Here is a 27,723-nt window from a genome sequence, read left to right as displayed (position 1 = left end):
TAAGTTACTGGAAAATCAGGAGCATCTAACCGCCACGCCTAATTCTCTGATCTGCATTACCCTCTGCTGTGAGTGGAGCCTCACAAAATTTACCTTTGTATGAAGAATTCTTGTAAATCTGGTTATTCTTAGCCAGGCTCCTACCCTTCAGACAAATTTGAATGAAAGAATGTTTCTAATGTTCAAACCTCGTCAGTGGCCCTGAAAATCGACAGGCTTTTGATCCCGACAGTTACATCAGAATTGCTGTAACCTGGAACCGCTGCCGTTCATCCTGGAAAACTTTCTGGGTTCGGAGGAGGTCCCCTATTTAGGATGTCTCTGATAGGAGCCCACCACTAGAGGCACACCCTGGGTGCGCTCCTGTCCCTGGAGACTGCAAAATGCAGCATACTGCATCTGCGGGGTGCAGTGCCCCCCCTCCCCTTAGAAAATACAGAGTTGTGCTCCTGGGGACTTGTGCCACTGTAATGACGTACCTACGACTTAGAGGCCCTTAAACGGTGCAAAAGAAAGAGGAAGTTATGGAGTAACTGACTTACGCCGGTACTTAGGCGACTCCATATTTTCCTGGGACTTTTGCGCCCTTCTGCTATTACTCTAGCTGAAAACCGTTAGATGGTAGTTATCCTAGCTCCACCCTCCATTAAAATCATATAGCAATCCCATTTCCCTGCAATTCAGTCAGTTTTCACACCACTGCCACTTAGACTGAAAAATAATGGCGGCGGTGACCTGGCAGCGGTGTGATTTACTTGAAATTATTCTCTGCTTTCTTTTAAATGACCCGCTATTGTGTTTTCTGCTCGGGATTTGTTGAAAGACAGGTTCATAAACCATTGCATTGTCATGTCACTAAAAAGAATTATTAATAATTCTTTTCTTTTAAGTATATTTTAACTATGTTTCTTTTCTAAGCATTAATTGTTGCTAATCTGCTACTTCACCACTTTGTTTAGCTCAAAGCTCACTCAACAATAAAGAAATGCCTAAAAAAAACAATTCAACAATTGTGTATTGATATGTCACAAAGGGGTGGAAGCTATGTTACAGTTATATAAACCTCTGGTTAGACCCCATTTAGAGAACTGAATTCAGTTCTGGGCACCGCACCTCAGTAAGGGTATATTGGCCTTGGAGGGGGTTCAGCACAGATTCACCAGAATGATATCGGGGCTAAAAGGATTAAATTATGAGGCCAGGTTGCATAGACTAAGCTTGTATTACCTTGAGTATAGAAGATTAAGGGGTGACCTAATTGAGGTGTTTAAGATGATTAAAGGAATTGCTTGGCTAGATAGAGAGAAAATATTTTCTCTGGTGGGTGAGTCCAGAACAAGGGGACATAACCTTAAAGCTAGGCCATTCAGGGGCAATGTCAGGAAGCATTTCTTCACACAAAGGGTAGTGGAAATCTGGAACTCTCTCCTCAAAAAACTGTTGAGGCTAGGTCAATTGAAAATTTCATAACTGAGATTGATAGATTTTTGCTAGGCAAGAGTATTAAGGGTTATGGAACCAAGGTGGGTAGATTGAGTTAAGATACAGATCATCCATGATCTAATTGAATGGCAGAATGGGCTCGAGGGGCTGAATGGCCTACTCCAGTTCCTATGTTCCTGTTTGTACAAATGTTTAACCCATGGCAGGCAAAACCAAGTATCAGCAAGACAGTTTTCAATGAAGTTATCAGTAATCGTCTATGGAGTGATGGAGAGTGCAAAGGCCAGTGGTTGCACTGCTTCTGATTTGCTGCTATGCTCGCTGCAGCTTATTCTAATTAGAAATGCAGGAAAATACAGAGTAAGTTATCAACGGTGAGATTGATGTGCAAGACAGTGATATTTAGGGTGTACGTCGCCGATCTCGCCGTTGCAAGAAATTATGGGCCAATCTGTTAAGGCTCATACATGAATAATGGTCACCTGTAAATTAAGAGATATTTAGGGCTTTGTACCCTACTATTGAATCAACCGCCGACACTTTCAACTTCAGCAAAGAGGAGGAAACGGACGATATCGGATCGGATCGGCTGCCCATTATACACCCCATCGGATTTTCCATTCCATTGAAGTCTCTGCTGAAGTTAAACGTTCCACCCAACATCTTCTGAAGGGGAGGCGAGAAGATTAGTGAGAAACCTAAGATAAAAAAATTCAGCAGAAACCCAGAAATGAAATACTGGGCATTTAGTTATCTTAAATCTGGTGATTTTTTAAATATATTCGTTCATGGGATGTGGGCGTCGCTGGCGAGGCCGGCATTTATTGCCCATCCCTAATTGCCCTTGAGAAGGTGGTGGTGAGCCGCCTTTTTGAACCGCTGCAGTCCGTGTGGTGAGGGTTCTCCCACAGTGCTGTTAGGAAGGGAGTTCCAGGATTTTGACCCAGCGACGATGAAGGAACGGTGATATATTTCCAAGTCGGGATGGTGTGTGACTTGGAGGGGAACGTGCAGGTGGTGTTGTTCCCATGTGCCTGCTGCTCTTGTCCTTCTAGGTGGTAGAGGTCGCGGGTTTGGGAGGTGCTGTCGAAGAAGCCTTGGCGAGTTGCTGCAGTGCATCCTGTGGATGGTACACACTGCAGCCACAGTGCGCCGGTGGTGAAGGGAGTGAATGTTTAGGGTGATGGATGGGGTGCCAATCAAGCGGGCTGCTTTGTCTTGGATGGTGTCGAGCTTCTTGAGTGTTGTTGGAGCTGCACTCATCCAAGCAAGTGGAGAGTATTCCATCACACTCCTGACTTGTGCCTTGTAGATGGTGGAAAGGCTTTGGGGAGTCAGGAGGTGAGTCACTGAGGTGACAACAATTTTATTTATATGGGAAGGTGGTCTCAGAAAGAATAGTGACAGTCGGCAACAGGATTGAATTCAAGGAAATGTGTCAGAAAATAGTAATCTGGACTGATTAGAATCAATTGTTTTTCTAGTTAGGTTGGAGTTTTTCTGTAATGAACCTTAGGGAGCATGGAGCCACAATGGAGGTGAACACAGCTGGAGTTTACTGAGCAGAGCCTGTATATCTTGGAGGCACAAAGTCCGACAATGAACTTGTTTAACAGGTTGGAATAATTCAGTTGCAAGAGTGAAGAGATTTAATCATGTTTGTCAAATCATATGTGCTGAGCACAGTAAACCGTTATTCCCTTGTGGAGATTCAGAACTATAAAGAGGCCTCACTCAGAGCTCTGCCTTCACTCGATTAAGTTCTCAGGCAACGTTTCTTGTTGTGTAAATAGCAGAGGGAAGAAAAATGTGCAGCTTTTGTGGATGGCAGGTCTGCTGGGACTCACCTGGCTTGTATGCAATTCTAGGGCTTGCAGAATTACCCAGCTTCCTGACACTTGATTTGCTTCTGCATCGGGAAGCATTGTAACAGATGTTTCCTGCTGTTGGTGTTGATAAATAGCCCATGTCAACAAATTTTAATCTCTCAGCTCAACTCAAAGATTTTATTAATGGTATGCCCTGGGAATTCTATGCCTGACTAGTGCATTGTGGGTGCTCTTTCCTTTTTGATAGTCACCTGCAATTGATTTCTCCTTTAGTAAGAAATTAGTTTGCCAATCTCCTGAAACTGATGGATTTGTCTATGTGATGACCTTTCGTACAGAGCAGGACTTGGGTGACATACACCATTTCCCATCTTGCGGACCTTATTTTAACCCTAGGTGTATTCAGTTTACAATACTTCCACAGAGTTCATTGAAAATGAAATCTTTTTGTTCGGTTATGGAACGTTACTAATTTCCATTCTCTCCCTTTCCCAGCAGATGGTACGGGAACAATACCTGACAACACAAGGCAATAGCCTACAGAGGCCAGAGAACCAATATGTCTACAAGATTGGGATCTATGGCTGGAGGAAGCGCTGCCTTTATTTATTTGTGCTGCTGCTTCTCATCATCCTGGTTGTGAATTTTGCATTAACGATCTGGATTCTCAAAGTGATGTGGTTCTCTACAGTAAGTGCTAACTATGCTCACTAGCATTCATTTGATTTTTAAACACGCTTATTGAAAATGTTTTGTAATACAACTGTTAAGAGTTTCTTTTATCTTTCCCTCTTCACATTATTTTTCTCTCACCCTTCTCATTCTTCACGGCTGTATCTCTATCTCCTTCTGCCTTTCACTCTTTGCCTCTTGTATTTTCTAATTCTTGTTCATTCTGTGAGATTTGATTGTACTTGGTGGCTTCTCGTTTTTACAACTGATTAGGTTAATAAATTAGCCGGCTGGAGTACAAGGATGACTGCGAATGTCAGCTGCTCAAATCACAAGTGCCATCGCTTTACTGGTATTTGCTACAGCTTCAAACACATTTATAGTGTATTTATATGCAATATATATGCAATTCGTGTGAATATAGTATGATATGCAAAACACAGCTGATAATATATTATAATGGCTAAAAATTAAAGAAGGATATTGTTGGCTGTTAGAGGTTATTCTTGAAACTGTAAGGTAACAAGTGTAATGTAAAAATGTTTTTAAGCGTCATTCAGAAGATCTTCTGGATTGCTTAGGTACTTGATACAATAAATAATAAATGAGTCAACAGAATTGTTATTCCAGTAGTATTGCATTTCACTTTGCCAAATCCTTGACCCAATCAGAGTCAAACAAGAGCTGGACTCCTCCTAATTACCTAGTGGGTTCGTCATTTTGAAATATTGGGGATGTAAACTGGGCAGTTAAAATCCCCCAGGTCACTTAACCGCCCTGGAGCCACTGGGAGCTGACCAGTTAGTATTTTCACTGCAGACAGCAAAAATACCCACCCAAAGCGACCAGCATCCTTTTTAACATAAGCATGTCCAGCTGTAATGACTGTAATTTTTACTAGTAGGCCCGAGCAGCAAGTGGCAGCGAGTTTCCTGCCAGGCCTACCCTGTGACGAATGGGATCGGGGCCAGAAATGTTTTTGAAATTTCCTTATAGGTCCACACTAAATAGCAGTGCTCCTCCAGACCCACAAGGATATCTTAGGCCTTCCCTGTCACGATCGCGGCCCCCCATTGCCAGGCCTTCCAAGGGATGGTGCAGCAGCCATTCCCGTGGACTTACCTGCTTTTGGCAGGTGGCCTCCTGGCTGCATGGATTTGCGCCATTTCCTGCTGACTTCCCGCCCCGAACGGGTGGAAATCCGGACCCCAAAGTCTATAGCAGAGGAAACACCTAGCTTAATGCCACTTTTTTCTTGCAAATTATGGGTTCAATTTTCTAGATGAACAGCAGTGTCCAAAAATGATACCCAAGTAAATCCTTTTTTGTGACTGAGCAGAATTGAAATGAACAAGTTCTGGGAATAGACAGGGACTATTAGACCTAAGATGACAATTAATCTTATTGTGGTATATTATTTACCTCTACGAGACTATTGCTTATATAAAATAGATCACAAAGGCAGTGCTGAGCTCTTTTCGAGGTGTTACTCAGGTCCCCAAAAGCACTTAATGAAGTTGCTGTATTTGACAACTACTTGGTATGCATCCAAACAATCTACGTTGGTCATTTTGAAAGAAATATCAGCGGCAAAGTTTGCCATTATTAACGGTATCATGAAGGAAGATCTTAGAATCCATTCCATCTATCAGTCAAAAGTCTTACACTTCATATGGGCTTAGAACAAGCAGATAATATAGAATCAAAAGCAAAATACTGCGGATGCTGGAAATCTGAAATAAAAACAGAAAATGCTGGAGAAGCTCAGCAAGTGAGGCAGCATCTGTGGAGAAAGAAACAGAGTTAACGTTTCAGGTCGAAGACCTTTCATCAGAACTGGAAGATGTTAAAGATTTAAAGTTTTTAAGCAAGTACAGAGCCAGGAAAAGGTGGTGGGGAGGGAGGGGAGGGGAGGAAATAACAAAAGGGAAGGTCTGTGATAGGGTAGAGGGCACAAGTGATTAAATGACAAAAGGGATGATGGTGCAAGGGAAGGAAGGTGGTAATGGGACAGGTTAAAATGATATATATTGTTGCAAAGCCAGATCTAAGCCAAGTACCTGAACACTCACATTGATTTGTAGTCTTAGTGTTCCTCTCCAATTGAGCTATCTAGCCTAATCCCACTCTTCTGCTTACTTCCCATTTCCTTTAACATTTTTCTTTATCAAGCCACTATTTAATATCTTTTAAAGAATTTATGGACTCTTGCGTCTCGAAGGATTGTGATAGGGAAGTCCACATTTTAATCAGCCGGGTGAGATTAAAAAAAATTCTAACCTCCCCTTTAATTATTTTTGCCATCGTAACACCCAGCCGATATTGTTGGCGAGTGACTCATGACTTTGAAGGTCAGGCCTCAATTAAATTTAACTGGTGAGCTGCCTGCGCTATCTGTGTTCTGATAGGCAGCTCACCGTTTTGGCAGGGCAGGAAATCAAGCAGTTCAGCCATACAGCACAGGCCTGCAGTACCGTATTAAAGAGCTGATTTGGGGGAGGGAGGGGAAGGGGAACAAAGAGAATTATTGATAGTGAGCAAGGATTGTCAGCGAGGAGCAAGGAGAACAGTTATGCTCATCCTGAATCCTAGAGTGTAGAGTGATTTTTCTTCTTGCCAGACCTGCTTCCAGCAACTCCTTTAAGGGATAGTGGTTCTGGCCATTTCCCACTCCGTATACCAAAATGACATTTACTTGGCACAGCATAATAAAACCTGTCTCTAGCGGAGCATTCGCAACCTAAATCAAAGTCTGCTCGAAAATCACAGCAGGCAAGCCTCAGGCAGGAAGTTGGTGGTAAGTCAATTCTTGCAATTCTTGGTCTTGCTTCAATCCCCTTGCCACTGAAAAATGGGGTGATAGAGAGACCAAAATCGGGCATAATTATGTTATCATAGCCCGTCATAATTTTGAAGACCTCTGTCAGGTCACCCCATAGTCTCCCCAGCACCAATAAAGAAATAACTGTGACCCCCCTCATCCCTGGTAACATCCCAGTAAATCTACACCACACCTTTGTCATTGCGTTTATACCCTTTCCATAATGAGATACCCCAAAATTGCACACAATATTCTAACTGCGAATCAACTACGTCTTTGTATGAATTCAACATTACTTCCTTGCTTTTGTATGTCTTTAAATACAAAACCAAGAATGATTCCGTTTGCCTTGTTTTGTGGCAAAAGGCCAAATTACATTGCCATCTTTAATGCCACATGTATCTACACATTTAGGTCCTTCAGCTTCTCTATTTTAAATCTATCCATTTAAAGTATGTATCTTGTCCCTATTTTTACTTCCAAAACATATTACTTTACATTCCGTGCATTATTTTTAGAGTTGGGAATGGACAAATCGACAGTTGTTAAGAGAGATTGACCATGACATTAGAAAACCCATCTGTAGTCTATAAAGTACCAATATATTTAGTTACAACATTCAGTTCCTTGACTTCATAATCACACCTTATCTACACTGGAGGACACAAATGGCAAAGATGGTTAGAAAACTTGTAGAAGAATTGAATCCTCGAGAAAGCTTAATGCTACTTGTAACTGTTCGCAACTTCAATTTTCTACAAAGCCTGTAACCTCCCAGTGTTGGAATTTGTTAACCCAATTTGGCAAGGTGCAAGGAAAACCATTGTTCCTGAAGTCATTATACTCCAAAGCCAAGTAGATCAGTATACTTCATGAGGATGATATTGGGCTCGATTTTAAACTGAGCCGGGAAGGAGGTGGGGGGGGGGGGTCAAATTGAGGATGGGAAATCCGTTAGTATGGGTTTCCCGGATGTCCTTACGACTTTGACGTAAGGACATCTTCTATTTTTTTTTGCCGGTTTCCCGTTCGGACAGGAGACCAGCCAGGGAGAGGATGTGCTCAGGTAAGTCTTCAGGTAAGTCTTTGTTTGTATGGATGGGGAGGGGCATGGGGGAATGGGTGGGCATAGATTGGCATAGGCGGGCATGGGTTGTCACAGGGTCATGAGTCATGGGGGGAGGGATCGGGGGTCAATCACAAGGTGAGGTGTCGGGATCAGGGTCATCGCGGGGGTCCGCGATCGTTGAAGGGGAGGATCGAGGATCGGGGGTCAGAGGGTTGGGTGTCAGGTTGGGAGGATCGGGGTCGGAGGATCGGGGTTGGAGGTCGGGGATCGGGAGTCAGCGATCGGGGTGGGGGGGTGTCCGTAATCGGGGATCAGGTGTCAGCAATCGATGGGGAATCGGTACTGGGAGGCTTGTTGGGCCTGGGAAAAGCACTCCTGCTCCTCCAGGCCCACAAGCTGTGCCTTTCTAGGCACCTACCTGTTAGTCTCGGGCCTTCTCATCTCCTTTCAGGAGTGGAAATGGGCGGGTTGGAGGCAGATTGGGGGCAGGTCTGAAATAGTGGCAATTTTCAATGCCCCCCCCGCCCCCAACCCACCCGTTTTTTCACAGTTAAAATTGAGCCCATTGTCTCTGTCAGATAATTGTAACTGTGCTGTCAATCTTGTACACGGTTATGACTGGACTATATTACAGCAAGATTTGCTAGAACTTAAGCCAGACTTTCAGGAACACAAGAGCTGTGAAGCTGCACTTTAAAATTCTGGATCAATCCAAAAAATGTGTACAGATTACCAGTAGTGAAGTCAACGTAACTGAGCTGGATAATGCAGTCCCGGCACAGCAACACCAGAACTGCTGCTCCTCGGGTGCCTGGTGCACCTGTGCCCCACTGATAATGCAAGGCCAATCATTTAAATATCTTGGGCTGCTCCTGGCATTTGTCACATGATGCGTTGGGAGCACCATGGGGGTTGGGGATTACATTAATGGGCACCAGCATCAACTAAAGGGCTGCTGGATGCTCAGCATCTAGCACGTTGCTCAGGCACTCATGCCATATAATAGGAGATATTTAATTTCTTAATTTACATCAAATATAAGTCCTTAACATGGAGGCTGCTAGCACACGAAGCACCTTCTGCCCACATTTCCTCATGGTCATCACATCAAGTGTGGACTAGGCCAATTTTAGAGGGTCCTAGCAACCAAAGCACCTTGGGTGCTTCGTATTGTATTATTGGTTTCACTGTGTCTCCTCCTTGTGACACATTCTCCTGGACATTGATATTATCTCAAACTCTTGTCACTTATACGCAGATGTTAAAGGGCTGACCACCCCTTGCTGAATAAAGGTGGAGTGCACATTAGGTGTGACAAAATCTGTGACTTTCATCACTTGCCTGTGGGCTCTCCATTTGAATTGCTCCCAGTGTTTGTGTGCTGTCATCAACTACCAGAGTCGAATTCTTGAGATATCCACCTGCGATACTGTTACTTCTGGGTGCATCCTTTTTCTAAGCTACCTGATCTATATAACTAAAAGGTTTTGTGTGTAGTGCGCATCACGCCAAACATAAAGATCAGATCCAGAATTTATCACACTAACCATTGTCTCTTCAGTTAACCAAGCTGATTTGCTCTAATATTCCCGACATGAACAAGACCACTGCATAAAACCAATCAATTTTTCACAGTTATCAATATGCAGCCAACAACAACAAAAAAAATCTCTCAAATCATTTTAGATGCCATGTTGCTTTCCAATCCACCAAGCTATATGTAAGAAAGAAAGAACTTGCACTTAATCACATTCTCAGGACATTCCAATCTGCTTTACAACCAAATAAATGAACGAGTAGAGAATCTCTTTTTGATGGTGTTGGTTGAGGGATAAATGTTGGCCAGGACTCCAGGAGAACTTCCCTGCTGTTCATCAAATAGTGCCATGTGATCTTTTTCATCCACCTAAGAAGGCTGCTGCTGGGTGTTCAGTTTAACATTCCTTCAAAAAAAGGCACCTCCAACAATGCAGCAATCCCTCAGGACTGTATTGAAGTGTTGATTATGTGCTCAGACTCATAGAGGGGCTTGAACCCACAATCTCAGTGGGAGCACTCTCACCTTTGAGTCGGAAAGTTGTGGGGTCAAGTCCCACTCCAGAGACTTGAGCACATAATCTAGGCTGACAATCCAGTGCAATACTGAGGGACTGCTGCACTGCTGGAGGTGCTATCTTTCGGATGATAATTAAACTGCAGTTCCATCTGCCCTTTCAGGTGGACATTTTTTTTTATCCGTTCATGGGATGTGGGCGTCGTGGCAAGGCCAGCATTTATTGCCCATCTCTAATTGCACTTGAGAAGGTGGTGGAGAGCCGCCTTCTTGAACCGCTGCAGTTCGTGTGGTGAAGGTTCTCCCCACAGTGCTGTTAGGTAGGGAGTTTCAGGATTTTGACCCAGAGACGATGAAGGAACGATGATATATTTTCAAGTCAGGATGGTGTGTGACTTGGAGAGGAACGTGCAGGTGGTGTTGTGGTAAAGGTCGCGGGTCTGGGAGGTGCTGTCGAAGAAGCCTTGGCGAGTTGCTGCAGTGTATCCTGTGGATAGTACACACTGCAGCCATGGTGCACCGGTGTTGAAGGGAGTGAATGTTTAGGGTGGTGGATGGGATGCCAATCAAGCGGGCTGCTTTGTCCTGGATGTTGTTGAGCTCCTTGAGTATTGTTGGAGCTGCACTCATCTAGGCAAGTGGAGAGTATTCCATCACACTCCTGACTTGTGCCTTGTAGATGGTGGAAAGGCTTTGGGGAGTCAGGAGGTGAGTCACTTGCCACAGAATACCCAGCCTCTGACCTGCTCTTGTAGCCACAGTATTTATGTGGCTGGTCCAGTTAAGTTTCTGGTCAATGGTGACCCCCAGGATATTGATGGTGGGGGATTTGGCGATGGTAATGCCATTGAATGTCAAGGGGAGGTGGTTATACTCTCTCTTGTTGGAGATGGTCATTGCCTGGCACTTATTTGGTGCAAATATTACTTGCCATTTATCAGCCCAAGCCTGGATGTTGTCCAGGTCTTGCTGCATGCGAACACGGACTGCTTCATTATCTGAGGGGTTGCGAATGGAACTGACCACGGTGCAATCATCAGCGAACATCCCCATTTCTGACCTTATGATGAAGGGAAGGTCATTGATGAAGCAGCTAAAGATGATTGGGCCTAGGACACTGCCCTGAGGAACTCCTGCAGCAATGTCCTGGGGCTGAGATGATTGGCCTCCAACAACCACTACCATCTTCCTTTGTGCTAGGTATGACTCCAGCCACTGGAGAGTTTTCCCCCTGATTCCCATTGACTTCAATTTTACTAGGGCTCTTTGGTGCCACACTCGGTCAAATGCTACCTTGATGTCAAGGGCAGTCACTCTCCCCTCACCTCTGGAATTCAGCTCTTTTGTCCATATTTGGACCAAGGCTGTAATGAGTTCTGGAGCCGAGTGGTCCTGGCGGAACCCAAACTGAGCATCGGTGAGCAGGTTATTAGTAAGTAAGTGCCACTTGATACCAATGTCAACGACACCTTCCATCACTTTGCTGATGATTGAGAGTAGACTGATGGGACAGTAATTGGCCTGATTGTATTTGTCTGCTTTTTGTGGACAGGACATACTTGGGCAATTTTCCACGTTGTCGGGTAGATGCTGGTATTGTAGCTGTACTGGAACAGCTAGTTCTGGAGCACAAGTCTTTAGCACTACAGCCGTGATGTTGTCGGGGCCCATAGCCTTTGCTGTATCCAGTGCACTCAGCCGTTTCTTGATATCATGTGGAGGGAATCGAATTGGCTGAAGTCTGGCTTCTGTGATGGTGGGGATATCTGGAGGAGGCCGAGATGGATCCTCCACTCGGCACTTCTGGCTGAAAATGGTTGCAAATGCTTCAGCCTTGTCTTTTGCACATAAAAGATTCCATGACACTATTTTGAAGAAGAGCAAAGGAGTTTTCCTTGGTGTCCTGCCCAATATTTATCCCTCATCCAACCTCACACAAACAGATTATCTGGTCAGTATTTCATTGCTGTTTATGAGAGCTTGCTGTGTGCAAATTGGGTGCTGTGTTTCCTACATTACAACAGTGACTGCACTTCAAAAAGTACTTCATTGACTCTAAAGCGCTATGGGACATCCCGAGGTTGAGAAAGGTGCTATATAGATGCTCATTATTTCTTTCTTTCTTTCTCTCTCCCTCAACGATTTCCTGCTTTGACATTTGTTTAATTTTTTTTCTTATTGCAGCTGTCTGATGTTTTCACGGATACTCGCCTCTAGGCTCCACTCCTCCTTTATTTGGAAACTCCCTGTTGTTCTTCCCACATGGTTTAATCCCATTGATGGGCTGCATCCTCACGCTGGCCCAACCCCTTTTTAGCAGCATTCCATGGCCCAACTCCACAAATGAGGGAAGTCACCAGTACTGAGCAGGGAAGAGGTGCACCATCTAGCAGTGGGTCAGGCCTTAATGCTGACCGCAAGCAGCTGAACTTATTAAAATCCTGCTCCGGCTGCTGTTCTCATTTGCCCCTCAGCTCAAATGCTGCAACAGTAAACTTTGTAATTGAGCTTCAAAAGTAAAGCTACGCACAAAGTTTAATATTTTACTGGTACAGTGTGTGATTATTTTTCATCTGTTGTCCAAAGGCCTCTGAAGCAACTGTAAAGTGTGCTTTTTCCCAGACTGGATTTCACAGTGTGCACAATGATCTAAAGCAGATTCTTGTAACAGAATATGGGAACATAGGAATAGGAGTAGGCCATTGAGCCCCTCGAGCCTGTTCCGCCATTCAATTAGATCATGGCTGATCTGTATCTTGACTCCATTTACTCTCCTAGGTTCCGTAACCCTTAATACGCTTGCCTAACAAAAATCACCATTTTGAAATTTCCAATTGACCTAGCCTCAACAGCTTTTTCAGGAGAGAGTTCCAGATTTCCACTACCCTTTGTGTGAAGAAGTGTTTCCTGACATCACCCCCGAACGGCCTAGCTCTAATTTTAAGGTTATGCCCCCTAGTTCTGGAACCCCCATCTGAGAAATTATTTCTCTCTATTTACCTTATCAACTCCTTTAATCATTTTAAACAATTCAAGTAGATTACCTTGTAATCTTCTATGCTCAAGGGAATACAAGCCTAGTCTATGCAACCTGGCCTCACAATTTAACCCTTTTAGCCGCGGTATCATTCTGGTGAATCTGCGCTGCACCCCCTCCAAGGCTAATACATCTTTTCTGAGGTGTGGTGCCAAGAATTGAACACAGTACTCTAAATGGGGTCTAACCAGAGCTTTATATAACTGCAACATAAGTTCCACCCCTTTGTATTCTAGCCCCCTTGAGATAAAGGCCAACATTCCATTAGCCTTTTAAATTATTTTTTGTACCTTTCCACTAGCTTTTAGTGATTTTGCAACCTCTCAGAAAATGAAGCAGTCCGTGCCCACATGCAGCAAGACCTGGACTACATCCAGGCTTGGGCTGATAAGTGGCAAGTAACATTCGCGCTAGACAAGTGCTAGGCAATGACCATCTCCAACAAGAGAGAGCGTATAACCACCTCCCCTTGACATTCAATGGCATTACCATTGCCAAATCCCCCACCATCAATATCCTGGGGGTCACCATTGACCAGAAACTTAACTGGACCAGCCACATAAATACTGTGGCTACAAGAGCAGGTCAGAGGCTGGGTATTCTGCGGCGAGTGACTCACCTTCTGACTCCCCTTAGCCTTTCCACCATCTACAAGGCACATTCAGGACAAAGCAGCCCACTTGATTGGCACCCCATCCACCACCCTAAACATTCACTCCCATCACCACTGGCGCACCATGGCTGCACGGTGTACCATCTACAGGATGCACTGCAGCAACTCACCAAGGCTTCTTCAACAACACCTCTCAAAGCCGTGACCTCTACCACCTGGAAGGACAAGGGCAGCAGGCACATGGGAATATATCTCCATTCCTTCATCGTCGCTGGGTCAAAATCCTGGAACTCGCTACCTAACTGCACTGTGGGAGAATCTTCACCACACGGACTGCAGCGGTTCAAGAAGGCGGCTCACCACCACCTTCTCAAGGGCAATTAGGGATGGGCAATAAATGCTGGCCTTGCCAGCGACGCCCACATCCCATGAACGATTAAAAAAAATACTTGGACCCCTAAATCTCTCTGCTCCTCCAAGAGAAGAGTCCGAGTGCAGGAATTCGCTTTCATGTCTAGTTTTAGAAGCTGTGATGATTAACTCAGGGAGCTGATTATTCAGTAGTTAGCACAAAAGGCAAAACTAATGATCATGTGTTTTTTGAGAAAGAGCTTAAAAAATCATTGCATATTTACCATCCCAAATTTCACTCTTTGAGCATTAGCGTTGGATCTTTGGAGAAAAGATACTTCCGCCCACGCCTTGCATTTGGATAAACATAATTTAATAGGACAAAGTCAGCATGGTTTTACGAAGGGGAAGTCATGTCTGACAAATTTGCTTGAGTTCTTTGAGGACATAACATACAGGGTGGATAAAGGGGAACCAGTGGACGTAGTGTATTTAGACTTCCAGAAGGCATTCGACAAGGTGCCACATAAAAGATTATTGCTCAAGATAAAGAATCACTGGATTGGGGGTAATATTCTGGCATGGGTGGAGGATTGGTTATCTAATAGGAAGCAGAGAGTTGGGATAAATGGTTCATTCTCGGACTGGCAACCAGTAGCCAGTGGTGTTCCGCAGGGGTCGGTGCTGGGTCCCCAACTCTTTACAATCTATATTAACGATTTGGAGGAGGGGACCGAGTGTAACATATCAAAGTTTGCAGATGATACAAAGATGGGAGGGAAAGTGGAGAGTGAGGAGGACAAAAAAAACCTACAAGGGGACATAGACAGGCTGGGTGAGTGGGTGGAGATTTGGCAGATGCAATACAATATTGGAAAATGTGAGGTTATGCACTTTGGCAGGAAAAATCAGAGAGCAAGTTATTATCTTGATGGCAAGAGACTGGAAAGTACTGCAGTACAAAGGGATCTGGGGGTCCTAGTGCAAGAAAATCAAAAAGTTAGTATGCAGGTGCAGCAGGTGATCAAGAAGGCCAACGGAATGTTGGCGTTTATTGCTAGGGGGATATAATATAAAAACAGGGAGGTATTGCTGCAGTTATATAAGGTATTGGTGAGACCGCACCTGGAATACTGCATACAGTTTTGGTCTCCATACTTAAGAAAAGACATACTTGCTCTCAAGGCAGTACAAAGAAGGTTCACTCGGTTAATCCTGGGGATGAGGGGGCGGACATACGAGGAGAGGTTGAGTAGATTGGGACTCTACTCATTGGAGTTCAGAAGAACGAGAGGTGATCTTATTGAAACATATAAGATTGAGAAGGGGCTTGATCGGGTGGATGCTGTGAGGATGTTCCCAAGGATGGGTGAAACTAGAACACGGGGGCATAATCTTAGAATAAGGGGCTGCTCCTTCAAAACTGAGATGAGGGGAAACTTTTTCACTCAGAGGGTGGTAGGTCTGTGGAATTTGCTGCCCCAGGAAGCTGTGGAAGCTACATCATTGAATAAATTTAAAACAGAAATAGACAGTTTCCTAGAAGTAAAGGGAATTAGGGGTTACGGGGAGCGGGCAGGAAATTGGACGTGAATTTAGATTTGAGGTTAGGATCAGATCAGCCATGATCTTATTAAATGGCGGAGCAGGCTCGAAGGGCCTATCGGCCTACTCCTGCTCCTATTTCTTATGTTCTTATGTTTCTTATGTTCTTGCCTGTACTCCTGACTCTAGCCCATTTTCTAGGGTCAGGGTAATTAAAATATTTAAGGTGGGTGTCAGGGCTATTTCCAGCCTGTCTGAAGAGCCCGGCTTGGGTGTTGGGGGTGGAGGGGTTGGTGGGGGTGACGGCAGAGAGAGATTGTGGCTGTGGCTTCTTTCTGTAGCCTCGTAGGGACCAAGGTGCCGGATGAAAAGTAAAAAAATTACTGAAAAGTTTCCGTTTTCTAAATTGTCACTTTGACTAATGCAATCAATTGCACTGTAATTGATTGCCTCAATCAAATCAGCCCATTAAAATGTAAAACCACTGCTGTGGCCCAGAGCAGCACTCGATGCCAGGAACACACTGGTGTTCCTTGACTCCAGCATTGCTGAGGCACAAATGGTCGGAAATACTTTACATGACATCATCCCATTATTTACATATAATTATAGTCTGCCACCCATATTTGGGTGCATGTCACTTCTGACAGAAAGTCCTAGAATTGGGGTTGTTTAACAAAGTGCCATCGGAATAGCTCACCATTCAATATGCCTCCCCCCGTCTGCGCAGGTAATAACTTAAAAAAAGGTCAGCAAATAACAATTGGTTTCTTTATACCAAGTTTATCTGTTACTGTATCTTTTTGAACATATTTTTGATGAATTTTGACCGAATTATTATTTTAAATGAGAAAGAACATGTTCAAAGGAAAAGCCCTATAAAGTGGGGAGAGAGAGAGACTCTGTTCGGCGCTATGGTTGGGGGGAAAAGGGAAGGAGAGAAAGCATTTTGTGGTGGAAAGGAGGAATCTCTTTCTGCTGGAAGCGAGAGAAAGATGGTAGGTATTGGGGCTTAGCTGGTCCATGTTATAAAACATGATCACATCCTTTGAATCACCATGAGCAATGCCACAAGAGATCCACCAGGATGCAGAAGTGGCCAGAATTGTTTCAGCTGTTGTGCTATTTTCAGCTGGCAAACACAGATGTTGGCTACTCACATGGTGTTCCTGACAATAGTCACGCACTGTGGATTTAGGTCCTGCAACTGTCCTATGAGTAAAGCATTAATCCAAGGCTCTGTCTTGGATGTTAAAGTTTCAACATTTATAATATTTCCCAGTAAATATCCTTCTCATTACTGTCGCTTCGTTAAAAGTCATATTGGAACACAGATTTGAAGGGTGAAGAGTAGTGTAAAATTAAATGTATGCACTGCAATGTAACATCACTCTAGATGATGTAAATTATGGAACGTAACCATATTAAATAAACAACAACATTACAGAAGTAGAAGTAACAATCACAGTTTTTTTGTACTAGTGCATTGAATCGGCACCTCCTACAATACCCAGAAATACCTCAAATAAACTCCGGTGGACCTTAGCTTTAAGCGTCCTTTGGTGCTCTACTGATTAATTTGACTTATTTGGTCGCTGAGAAAAGATCAACTTTTAAACTGAGACCAATCCTTCCTATACATCCCTTGCCCTTTGACATGGCTGGGAATTTTTTTTGGTATAGCCTAGCTCCACCTATGGGCTGAATTGCTACTTCAAGTGCTCCTGCTCTGGCACATGCAGTCTTGTGATCTCCTCAGTCACTTCTAATTTCAGTTGTTATGCATAGCCCCGGTATCGGGATGAACCTTTTATTTTAGGTTATCTTTGGAGGGTCTCTTGGGCTCCTTTCCTTTCCACTTTTATTTAATTGTGACGTTATTATTCTGATTCATTTTGGTTATGCTAGAATGTGGCAAGCAGCGCATGACCTCCCATAGTGTTGTGTGACTCAGAGTGTCCAAGATTATGAAGCACCACCTGCCATTGCTTTCTGACATTTTCCCATGAGGTAAGAACAGAGATGCTACTTGGCAGTCAGAACTGGTAGGAGATGTCAAAAGCCAATGAAACTAGCAGTTCTGCAGCCAAGAACAATAATTCTCAGTGCTGGAGATGGAAGTGGGAGGGGTGGTGGGGGGTAGGGAGTGGGAGAGTCACTGAGTGGTGATATCCTGCTGAAACTGGGAACATCGAGCCACCGCTGTAGTAATGCTCAGTGAAGCAATCCACCACCCTCAGACGTGGAAGAACGGGTCTGTTTACTTCAGGAGGGGCCAGTAAGAGTCATTACCCCCTTGAAGTAAACCAGTCTGTCATTTTCCTTATCCGGTGAGGCTAGGTAGAGCACAATCCACCTCTACACTGCATGACCTGTGGTCATATTATACCACATATTATGTCAAAGGATATTGCACTGTGGGAGGCATGTGTCCCTGCATCCATTCACCTCCTCCTTGTGCATCACAGTCCCATTTAGTGACTGTGTAGCCCCAGAATTATGAGACTCCTGACAGGAGCATAAATCAGAGATTTGGATGTGAAGGTCAACTCCACCAATTGACGGTGTTCCCTATTTTTCAGACATTATAAATCAATATCCAAAAAATGGAGAGCGACACAAGTTAGGAGCGCTGACATCCACTCCTCGTTTGCTGCAATTTCAGGACTGTATGGGGGTTATATTGGATAACTTCCGAAAATGGGCGCTGGGATCGCGGTTCACGTAACATTTGTGCTGCCTGATGATTTAAATGATTGCTGCGTGCAGCCAGGGCTACCTATGCTGTTGATTGGCTACACACACCAACAGGGGGCCCCGATATCAGGAGTGGCTAGCACGACTTAAGTGCAGCCTTAAAGGGGAGGTGCATTGTGGCTGCAGGAAGACCTTTGGGAAGTAACTCTGCGCTGGAAAATAGCGATGAAAGGCTGGGCCTGTGAGAGTGTGCACCAAGGTTTTTGGATGGTGCACTGGAGGCCTTGGTGGAAGAGTTGGATAGACAGAGAGGCATCCTATATCCACGGCGGGGGGGGCAGGAGGCCTTCCAGACATATGCTGAAGAGGCAGTGGGAGGCTGTGGCGGACGAGATAAATGCCAGGAGCATCGCACCACGCACATGGATGCAGTGCAGGAAGAAGTTCAATGATTTGACACAAGTGGTCAAGGTGAGTGAGTTCAACTGTCAACTGGCATATCCTACCAACTGCACCTCTAGCCTCATCCACTGCTCCACACACTACACGCCCCATCACCCACCTACCAACAAACTCTTTCAATCAGTATGCAACCCTTCGAATCAGATGCTGCATCTCACCCTCACACATTACTACTCTTGCAAGCCACACATCCACAACTCACAGGTCATGCACACTGGCAGCTATTCACCCATGACAGCCACATCACCCAAACATCTTGCAGGACACTCACTGACACCCTTTTTTGCAGGAGAAGGTGGCACACAACAGTAAGCAGCAAGAAAGACCTGGGGGAGGACAGGCACGCCTACATGTCCTCTCCCCCTTTGGAGGAGACAGTGCTGGCCATCATTGATGGGCCATCGGCGGCCATGGCCAGTGGCGGTGCTGGAGATATCGATGATAAGCATCCCTGCGTTCCTAATCCTCCTTCTCGCTTCCCACTTCTCCCTCAGCCCACAATCTCTTCTGACTCACGTGCTGCAGATGGTGTCAGGACGCACGTCTTACTTTCTCCTCTCCCCTCACCATAACTCAACTCGTGACCCTTTGTCATTTCAAATACCCAAGAACTGGAACCTGCCCAGTCAGAGGAGGCAGAGGAAGATGACAGTGATGATGCAGACACACCGTCACTCGATCTTACACCTCGCAGCCTCCAGCTCACAGACTGACACTGCACGTACTTTAGATGCTCGGATAGAGGAGGGATTTGCACATGGTGACACATCGGGCACAAGTGCAGGAGCCCGAGCTGGGGGAACGGATACCACAGGTGCCAGCTCGCTGGAGGACAAGGTCGCACACTAGTTCTGCTGCAGAGGAGTCAGATGATGACATTGATAGGCCAGGCTACAGAAGAAGGTTGATGGGCGTACACCACCAAATGTTTGGTGCACTGGAAAGCCTGCCAGAAAGCCTGCACGCAACGTCAAGGGGCATAGAGGAGTCCAGCCCCAACTTAGCACAGCGCTTTATGCAGGGCTTGGAGTCCATCCTTTCCCACATGGAACAGGTGGTCACCTCCATCAGTTCATCTGTGGAACCCACCATGATGCAGCATCTGATGACCGATGTCACAGCTTCCATTGCAGCACAAACATCTGCCATCCAAGATCTGACTGCTGCCTTGGAAGCTCAGACTGCTGCTATTGTGGCTCTGGGTTCCACTGTGGAACGGGGCTTCCAGGGCGTCACAGCAGTCCAGCAATCTGTTCTCCAACCGATCACCAGGATTGCTGAAGCGCCGCCCCAGGAGAGTGACAGTAGTGACATGGAAGACGAACCTGCTGTCCTCTCTCAGGATGACAGCATTCCTCCTCCCACCCCTGCCATACCAACAGTGCTCTTGCTGTTGCCTGTCAGCCAGCCAGGGCAGACTGGTGCAGCCGAGACAATGCAGTCTGAAGCCAGGCCCTTCCCGTCCAGAGCTGATCGAGGTCGTCTCCCAAGGCCATCTGCAATCTCCTTAATTGAAGGTCAGCAGCCTTCCACCACCCATGCTCCAGCTACTGGGGATGCACCTCGTAGGAGCCCTAGGAAAGGAAAAGGCGCACGAACAACAGGCACTAAGGGAATGCACAAGGGTGAATGGTATCAGTTTGTTTGAATTATTTCATGTGTAAATCTGTAAATGTGGTTATGAATTTACATTTAGTTTTAGTTTTCATTTCTGCGATGAGCTGAGGGAGGAAGCAATGTGTAATCATAAGGAGGACAATTTGATGGTCATGTGGGAGAGGAAAAGTAAGGAGTGCGGGAGTGTTGGTGAATGGGGAGGTTTCGTTGAGGTTACTGGTGTCGCTCATTAATCATCTAATCATGCAGAGCCCTGGCAGACAGAGCCTGTCTACCTTGTTGCCTCCCTGCCTCTTCCTCCACTTCCTCCTCCTCCTCCTCCACTTGCTCCTCCATCTCTTCCTCCTCCTCCTCCTCTTCTGCCTCTTGCTCAGGTTCTCGCCTGATAGGCGGTGGCAAGGGCTGTTCCCTCATAATGGCGAGGTTGTCCAACATGCAGCATACCATGGCAAATTTTGATACCCGCTCAGCTGAATACTGCAGGGCTCCTCCAGAGCGGTCCAGGCAGCAGTAGTGTTGCTTGAGGATGCCTATGATGTGCTCGATGATTTTCCGTGTGGCAGCAGGGCTCTCATTATACGCCTGCTGTGCACGTGTGCATGCGTTCCTGACTGGAGTCATGAGCCACTTCATGAGGGAATAACCCTTGTCGCCCAGTAGCCAGCCTTTGACTTGCCCTGCTGGTTGAAATATAGGTGGCACGTTGGACTGCCGCAGAATGAAGGAGTCATGACTGCTGCCAGGATAAAGGCATTGACCTGCACGATGTGCTGCGTGTGGTTGCACAAGCTCCTGCTTCTTGTATCTGGCAAGAGGGAACATGATGAATCTGTTTCTGAGTGCGTACAGAGCCTCAATGACCTCCCTTATACAGCAGTGCACTGCAAACTGCAACATGTTGCTTATATCACCAGCAGCAGTCTGAAAGGAGCCAGAGCCATAAAATTAAGTGCCACAGTTACCTTGACAGCCACAGGCAATGCTGTCCTTGCCCTGCTCTGAGGCTGCAGTTGTGTCTGCAGCAGTTGACAAATTTCAGTCATGACCTCTTTAGTCAACCGTAGGTATCGGATGCACTGGTCGTCGCTGAAGTTGAGTGAATAGAATTGCTCTCTGAAGGCTCTCGTTGGATATGGACTCCTGTTGAGTGCCCTGTGCCTCCTCCTCTTCTTCTTGTTCCTCCCTCTTCTAGCAGCTTGTCCTGCTGTGCGTGGCCTCTACGCATGCTCCCAGTCATGCTCAATTGCCAGAGGAAGCCCTAGCAGGCCACCGATGTCTGGAAGGAAGTTTGGTCAGCACACTATTTTAAATGCCACTAACAGCAGTGCAAAACCAGCCAGATCACTCTCTTATAGAATATTGCAACTTTCTCCAAATATAGGAAACTTCCACAAACATGCACAATTGTACCAGCAGCCAGAGTAACTAAACCAGCAACTAACCTGTAACTCCTGCAGGATCCCTTTAAATAGTACTGGTGGAGGGTCCATCTTGCCGTTTAGGTCCTATTCAGCTGTGCAAGGTTAAGACTGGAGCGTGGAGTCCCAAAATGCCGTTGGCTGCTTCAAATCGGCATTTACATCATAATCTCCCTACCCTACATGCTTCTGCCGTTCGTTAGGTGCGTGCACGCAACCACCTTTACCAAGGTGACGTCCTGCACACTTCACAACGATGAGGGAAAGCCGATATATGTCCAAGTCAGGATGGTGTGTGACTTGGAGGGGAACTTGGAGATGATGGTGTTCCCATGTACATGCTGCCTTTATTCTCCTAGGTGGTGGAAGTCATGGGTTTGGGAGGTGCTGCTGAAGACGCCTAGGCGAGTTTCTGCACTGTACGCTGTAGGCCAGTGGTGGAATGAATGGATGTTTAGGTTAGTGGATGAGGTGCTGATCAAGCGGATTGCTTTGTCCTGGATGGTGTCGAGCCTCTTGAGTGTTGTTGCAGCTTCACCTATCTAGGCAAAGGGAGAGTATTCTATCACACTTCTGACTTGTGCCTTGAAGGACTGAAGATCACGTAGTACAGAACTTACCATGGAGCAGTTTGGTCATCTCACTATATTTCAAAGTGGATGTGTGCCAACTATTGAGATAGTAATGCTCAGTGAAGCAATCCACCACCCTCAGAAATGGGGTGGCTTTTTGGAGCATATTTCATTTACTTATTACGGTCTTTGCACAAAATAAATCTAAATCAGCAAAGTTTATTTTGTCACTGGGACTTTGCTGAAAAGAGTGACAAATGATACAAATGTAGAGAGATCAATTGCAATAAAAGCACACTTACATCAAACAGCTGCACAGTATAAGGAACAAAAGATTGCTCGTACAAGTAGGCAACATTTTTGCACAATACTTGCCAATTTTCTCCCTTTCCTCTCCTCTGCTGAAGACACTGTCTGTTGGGATATGGTTCCACAAGTGCCAATTGTGCTGCATTGCCTCCCCAAGTATCCCGAAGTAGAGGGTTGCAGCAACTAATAAAAGCAGCATTTCTTAAACTGAGAACACAGTATCAGTGCTGGGGAGAAGGGAGAGACAGTGGGGGTGATTTTAAACCCCAAGAACGGGTGGGTTGGGGGTGGGTGGGAGTTGAAAATAGTTTTTTTTGGGGGTCACAATGGCAAAATTTTCGGACTTTGCATTCCCAGTGGGAAGCCTGAACTTTTCTGCGCCGACGTTAAACCCAGAAATAAAGCCGGGTTGCGGTCGCGACCCAAAAAACAACTATTTTCAACTCCCACCCGTCCCCAACCCACCCATTCTTGGGGTTTAAAATCACCCCCACCGTGTACAAGGGCTTGATTTTCGGGTGAAGGAGCGGGTGAGTTGGGGGCGGGGGGGCTCCGAAAATTGCTGAAATCCCGAGTGGGTTCGGAGCCCAGCTCCGACCCACCGACTTCCGGGGTCCCCAGTGACCCGTCAGGGTGCACGCGCGCCTCCCGAATGCGGAATTCCTACCGGCAGTTAAAGCCGGCGGGATGATAATTTGCATTGTTTGTCAGCTAGTTGAAGTACTTAATTGTCTCGACATTTTGGCAGGGGTGTGATTTTGAAATTTCCTCAGTGTGTTTCCCATGCTATGGGAAACACTTCCTGTTGTAACAGACGTGTTTCAGCAGGCAGCCAGTAGGAGATGCAAATGCTTATTTGACAGATGGGGAGAAAATGTCATTTATTGCAGCAGGGCACTCTATCACTTCATACAAAGTTTTGGCTGCAAGACCTTTGTGTTTTCACTCAAAATTCTTACTTTCCACCCAAAACTCTGCTGTTCAAACTACTTTGCGGACTCCCTCAAACTCAGACCGCCGGGATGGTGGGCGCCATGGCTGCATACACCACTACATCCGAGGATGAGCAACATCAGTGGCCTTGCCAGGCACAGCATCCACCTCCGCCACATGGAGCTCCACAACACAGTGAGCCACAGACACCTGCACAAGAACACAGAGGGCAACAACAGAGAGAGCGACGTCGCAGGAGGCACTACCCTTGCCACAGGGTCTACTGACCGAGGCTCAGCTTCCTGGATCTCTCCGAGGAGCAGTGCATGCAGAGGCTCAGAGTCAGTCGCCAGGTAGTCGCAGACATCTGCAGCCTCCTTCATGCCGAGCTGCTCCCGGCTGGGCCGAGCAGCATCTCCTTACCTGTCGCTGTCAAAGTCGCCACTGCCCTCAACTTCTTCGCCTCCGGATCATTCCAGGGTGCTACCGGAGACATCGCCGGGGTCTCCCAGTCGTCTGCACACAAGTGCATAAGGCAGGTCACCGAGTGTTTGTTTTGCAGGGCCTCGCACGACGTCAAATTCTCCATGGATGACCTCAGCCAGACAGAGAGGGCAGTGGGATTCCGCGCTGTGGCTGGCTTCCCACGGGTGCAGGGTGTAATCGATTGCACCCATATAGCAATCTGAGCACCTCCACACGAGCCAGGACTGTTCATCAACAGGAAGGGGTATCACTCCATCAACACTCAGCTCATTTGTGACCACCACAAGAGATTCCGTCACGTGTGTGCCAGATACCCTGGCAGCTGCCACGATTCCTTCATCCTCCGGGAATCCAACATCCCGCCCCTCTTCCACGCACTCAACACCCTTAAGGGCTGTTCTTGGGGACAAGGGATACCCCCTGCACACGTGGCTCATGACACCTCTGAGGAACCCCATCACTGAGCAACAGCATCGATATAACGACAGCCACATCAACACCAGGTCTACAATTGAACGTGCGATACGGCTGCTCAAGATGCGCTTCAGGTGCTGTGATCGTTCTTGGGGAATGCTTCAATACATGCCAGACAGAGTGGGATGCACTATAGTCGTGTGTTGTGTCCTGGCACAACAGAGAGGGGTGCCGCTAGAGGAGGCCCCATCCACATCTGCCACCAATATTGAGGAGGAGGAGGAGGAGGAGGATTAGGAGCAACCCATGGACAGAGCAGCGGCTCACCTGGCTGCTTGTGAGACCAGGGAGTCACTGATGTGTGAACGGTTCTCCTAACATCAGACAGTGTGAAGAGTCTAGTCCTCACCACCTGGACAGAACAGTGGCCACACCAGCAACCCCACCCCCCCCACTCCTCCCTGCACAATACCGCCCCGCAACTACACATATACCCACTGTAGAGTGACCCAATGGATGGCATCAAGTGTCGGCATTCATGGTGAACCTCATGAAAGGGCCTTATTACACAAGCCAGTCAAGAATGGTCAAGACGTGGCAGTAGTAGTGATAATAATAATATTTAATGTGAGTTTAACAAAAATCAAATATAAATAAAAAACATGACAAGCCGTCAAACACCCTTGTGCATCCCCTTCGCGCTTTCAAAACCTTTGCCTTTTGCTTCCAACTACTTCTACGTGGTGCATCCTCTGAGGCTGCAGCAGAGATAGTGGCAGGTTGCTCTTGTTCATACCCTGACCAATTAGATGCTTTGGGCCTATGCCCTCTGGGTTTTGGTGCCCGTTAGGGCCCCTCCAAAGACTGCTCCACCTGCACCTGTGCAGAGGCAGACTCGGCCGCCTGGAGAGGAGGCAGCATTGCGGGTACTGGTTGAGAGGGAGGCAACGGGTGAGACGTGGGAGCGCTTTGAGTGGTGTCCCCACTTCCATGTCCCCTTTCGCCATCATCACTCCCCTGGGCCAGGCCCATACCACTCTACCACTCTGCTGGACATCAGTTTGGAGGACATGTGTGAAGCCTTATAAGGCCAGTGCTAGTGTATCAGCCCGAACGGCTGTTGTCAGGGCCTGAATGGACTCATTTGCGAGCCGTGCTTGAAGCTCAATGGAGGCTAGCCTTCTCTCCATCGCAGACGTTCCCCTCCAAGTCACACACCATCCCGACTTGGAAATATATCGCCGTTAACTTCATTGTCGCTGGGTCAAAATCCTGGAACTCCCTTCCTAACAGCACTGTGGGAGAACCGTCACCACACGGACTGCAGCGGTTCAAGAAGGCGGCTCACCACCACCTTCTCAAGGGCAATTAGGGATGGGCAATAAATGCCGGCCTTACCAGCGACGCCCACATCCCGTGAACGAATAAAAAAAAAACTTACCTGTGACAGTATCTCAGAGATGCCCTCACGTCCCTGTGACACTATCTCGGAGATCCCCTCCCTTACCTGTGCCACCATTCCACTCATGCAGGAGTTGGACTCCTCCATCCTCTGCGCTATTGTGGAGAGTCCACGTGGCACCTGTTCCAGCACCTCGCAAATGTGCTGCTGCCCCTCAATCATTCTCCTTTTAAAGGATGGCCCCAGGGTTCAGCATCTGTGTCCAGCTGTGCAGAGCCTGGAGAGGCGTGCTCACACCGACGCGGACTCTCCAAAGCTGCCCCTGCCACCAGTGTCTGCTCGTGCTCACATGTGTGTGGTAACTCACCATGTGCGACCCCAACTAAGTGCGGACTAGGACCCACCGAGGTGTGAGTATCTGCGCTGGTGGATGGCTCACTCAGATGTGACGGTGCACCCTCAGAGGCCAACAGGTCCTCTGAGGAATCGCCCTTTGCCATCACAGCAGTCGCTGAAGGCCCTGTAAGAGAACAGAAGGCAATATTAAGCATGATCACAGATGTGTCATGTTGCGATGAGCATACTGAGGTGCTGAAGATGGCAAGACATGTTAACATCAATTCATATTGTGAGTGCTGAATGTTAAAGTTCTGTCACCAGCCGTTTTTCGGGTGGCAGTCTCGGCGTCCCCAACAGACAGGCACTCGAGGATGCGGATCAGCTCTAGCGCTTCCTGCTCGGCGGCTGTGAGGACGACGGTTTGTTGCGGCCCCCCTCTGGTCCCCGCCCTCCCCCGTGCAAACTGGGCTCTCTTCTCCTATAAGGGGAGAAAGTAGAGAGGCGTGAGTAAGTGATGGTGACGTGGCCAACCGATCAATGCATCGGCTTGGGTGCGGCTGACCGTGAAATAGATGCATCAGAGGGGGAGTATGAGACAGTGCCATGACATTGTATGAGGATTAGGTTGAGTGGTAGTGGTGGGGTGACTGATGGGAAGGTGAGGAAGTGCAGGTAAGTTGAGGATGAGCCTTAAGTGGGTGTGAGGAGTGATGTGATAGAGTAATGTTGGCAGTGCAGAATGAAAGGGGGTGGGGGCGGTGATGTGGAAGACGGAATGTAGGAGAATGAGTAAGTGTACTCACTTTGGCTGACCTAGTTAGGTCATTGAAGTGCTTCCTGTACTGGATCCAGGTGCGGGAGATGTTGCTGCTGCTTGTGACATCCTCTGCCACCTCGAGCCAGGCCTTCTTGGTAGCGGAGGCAGGCCACTTCCTCCCGTCCACCGGGTAGAAGACATCCCTCCTCCCCCTCACCCCATCCAGTAGCACCTGGAGTGAGGCATCGCTAAATCTTGGAGCAGCCTTTCCCCTGTGCTGCTCCATTGTGATGTTTGCTCCAGGAGCAGCCATTGGAGGACTACCGCTTTAAATAGGGCTCCTCTAGCTGACAGGCTATGATGCGGGTGCACAGTCCGCCCACTGCGCAGCTTTTGGACGGCAAACCTGGAAGCCGCGTTAAATGGCTTCAATTGACCCGCGATAGCGTGGGAAATGGACATATTTTATTGGGCAGGTTACTCACACGCCCAATCACCCCCTGCTGCCATCCCGTCTCCCCGCTAATATCATGGCCCAAATCTTTTGCTGGGAGTGGGAATTCCAGTCCCAGCTATAGCTGTGTTTGAGTCTTGATAGTGAGTGTTAGCAGGGTACTTACAGCTGAATCTGCTATTGTTCTCGCCCACCCATTGTCCACCTACTACATAATAATCAACACAACGAGCATAGGCTGATTTTCCAGTCTCTAACTCAGGGGCACTGATGGCAACTGTAGTATCCCATTCTTGCCAAACTACATGGGTTCTCCAAGTCCCAGCAAGTTTACTTCAAGATCTTCATCCTCGCATTGAAGTCCTGCCAAGGCCCCACCCTTCCCAACCTCCATGGTCTCTTCCAGCTGTACATTCCTCATACACCCTCT

The 27,723-nt window shown here is 46.9% G+C and overlaps 1 protein-coding gene across 9 annotated transcripts in view; it reads left to right on the top strand.

Annotated features, from left to right (window-relative positions):
- The window catches only part of sgcg (sarcoglycan, gamma), a 600,494-nt gene that overhangs the window by 278,923 nt on the left and 293,848 nt on the right, over positions 1-27,723 (top strand). For 5 of the 9 annotated variants that reach the window (XM_067986061.1, XM_067986057.1, XM_067986056.1 and 2 more), the window contains one exon: positions 3,771-3,962. In XM_067986061.1, coding sequence (XP_067842162.1) covers positions 3,771-3,962 — 192 coding nt within the window. Of the gene's footprint in view, positions 1-3,767; positions 3,963-27,723 lie in introns of all 9 variants that reach the window. The other 4 variants (XM_067986062.1, XM_067986058.1, XM_067986059.1 and 1 more) reach the window with 1 other exon arrangement.

The sequence above is a fragment of the Heptranchias perlo genome, chromosome 6 (genome assembly GCF_035084215.1).
Source record: "Heptranchias perlo isolate sHepPer1 chromosome 6, sHepPer1.hap1, whole genome shotgun sequence".
Lineage (NCBI taxonomy): Eukaryota > Metazoa > Chordata > Chondrichthyes > Hexanchiformes > Hexanchidae > Heptranchias > Heptranchias perlo.
The sequence above is the reverse complement of the archived record's forward strand: the minus strand, read 5'-3'. Positions and strand labels throughout refer to the sequence as shown.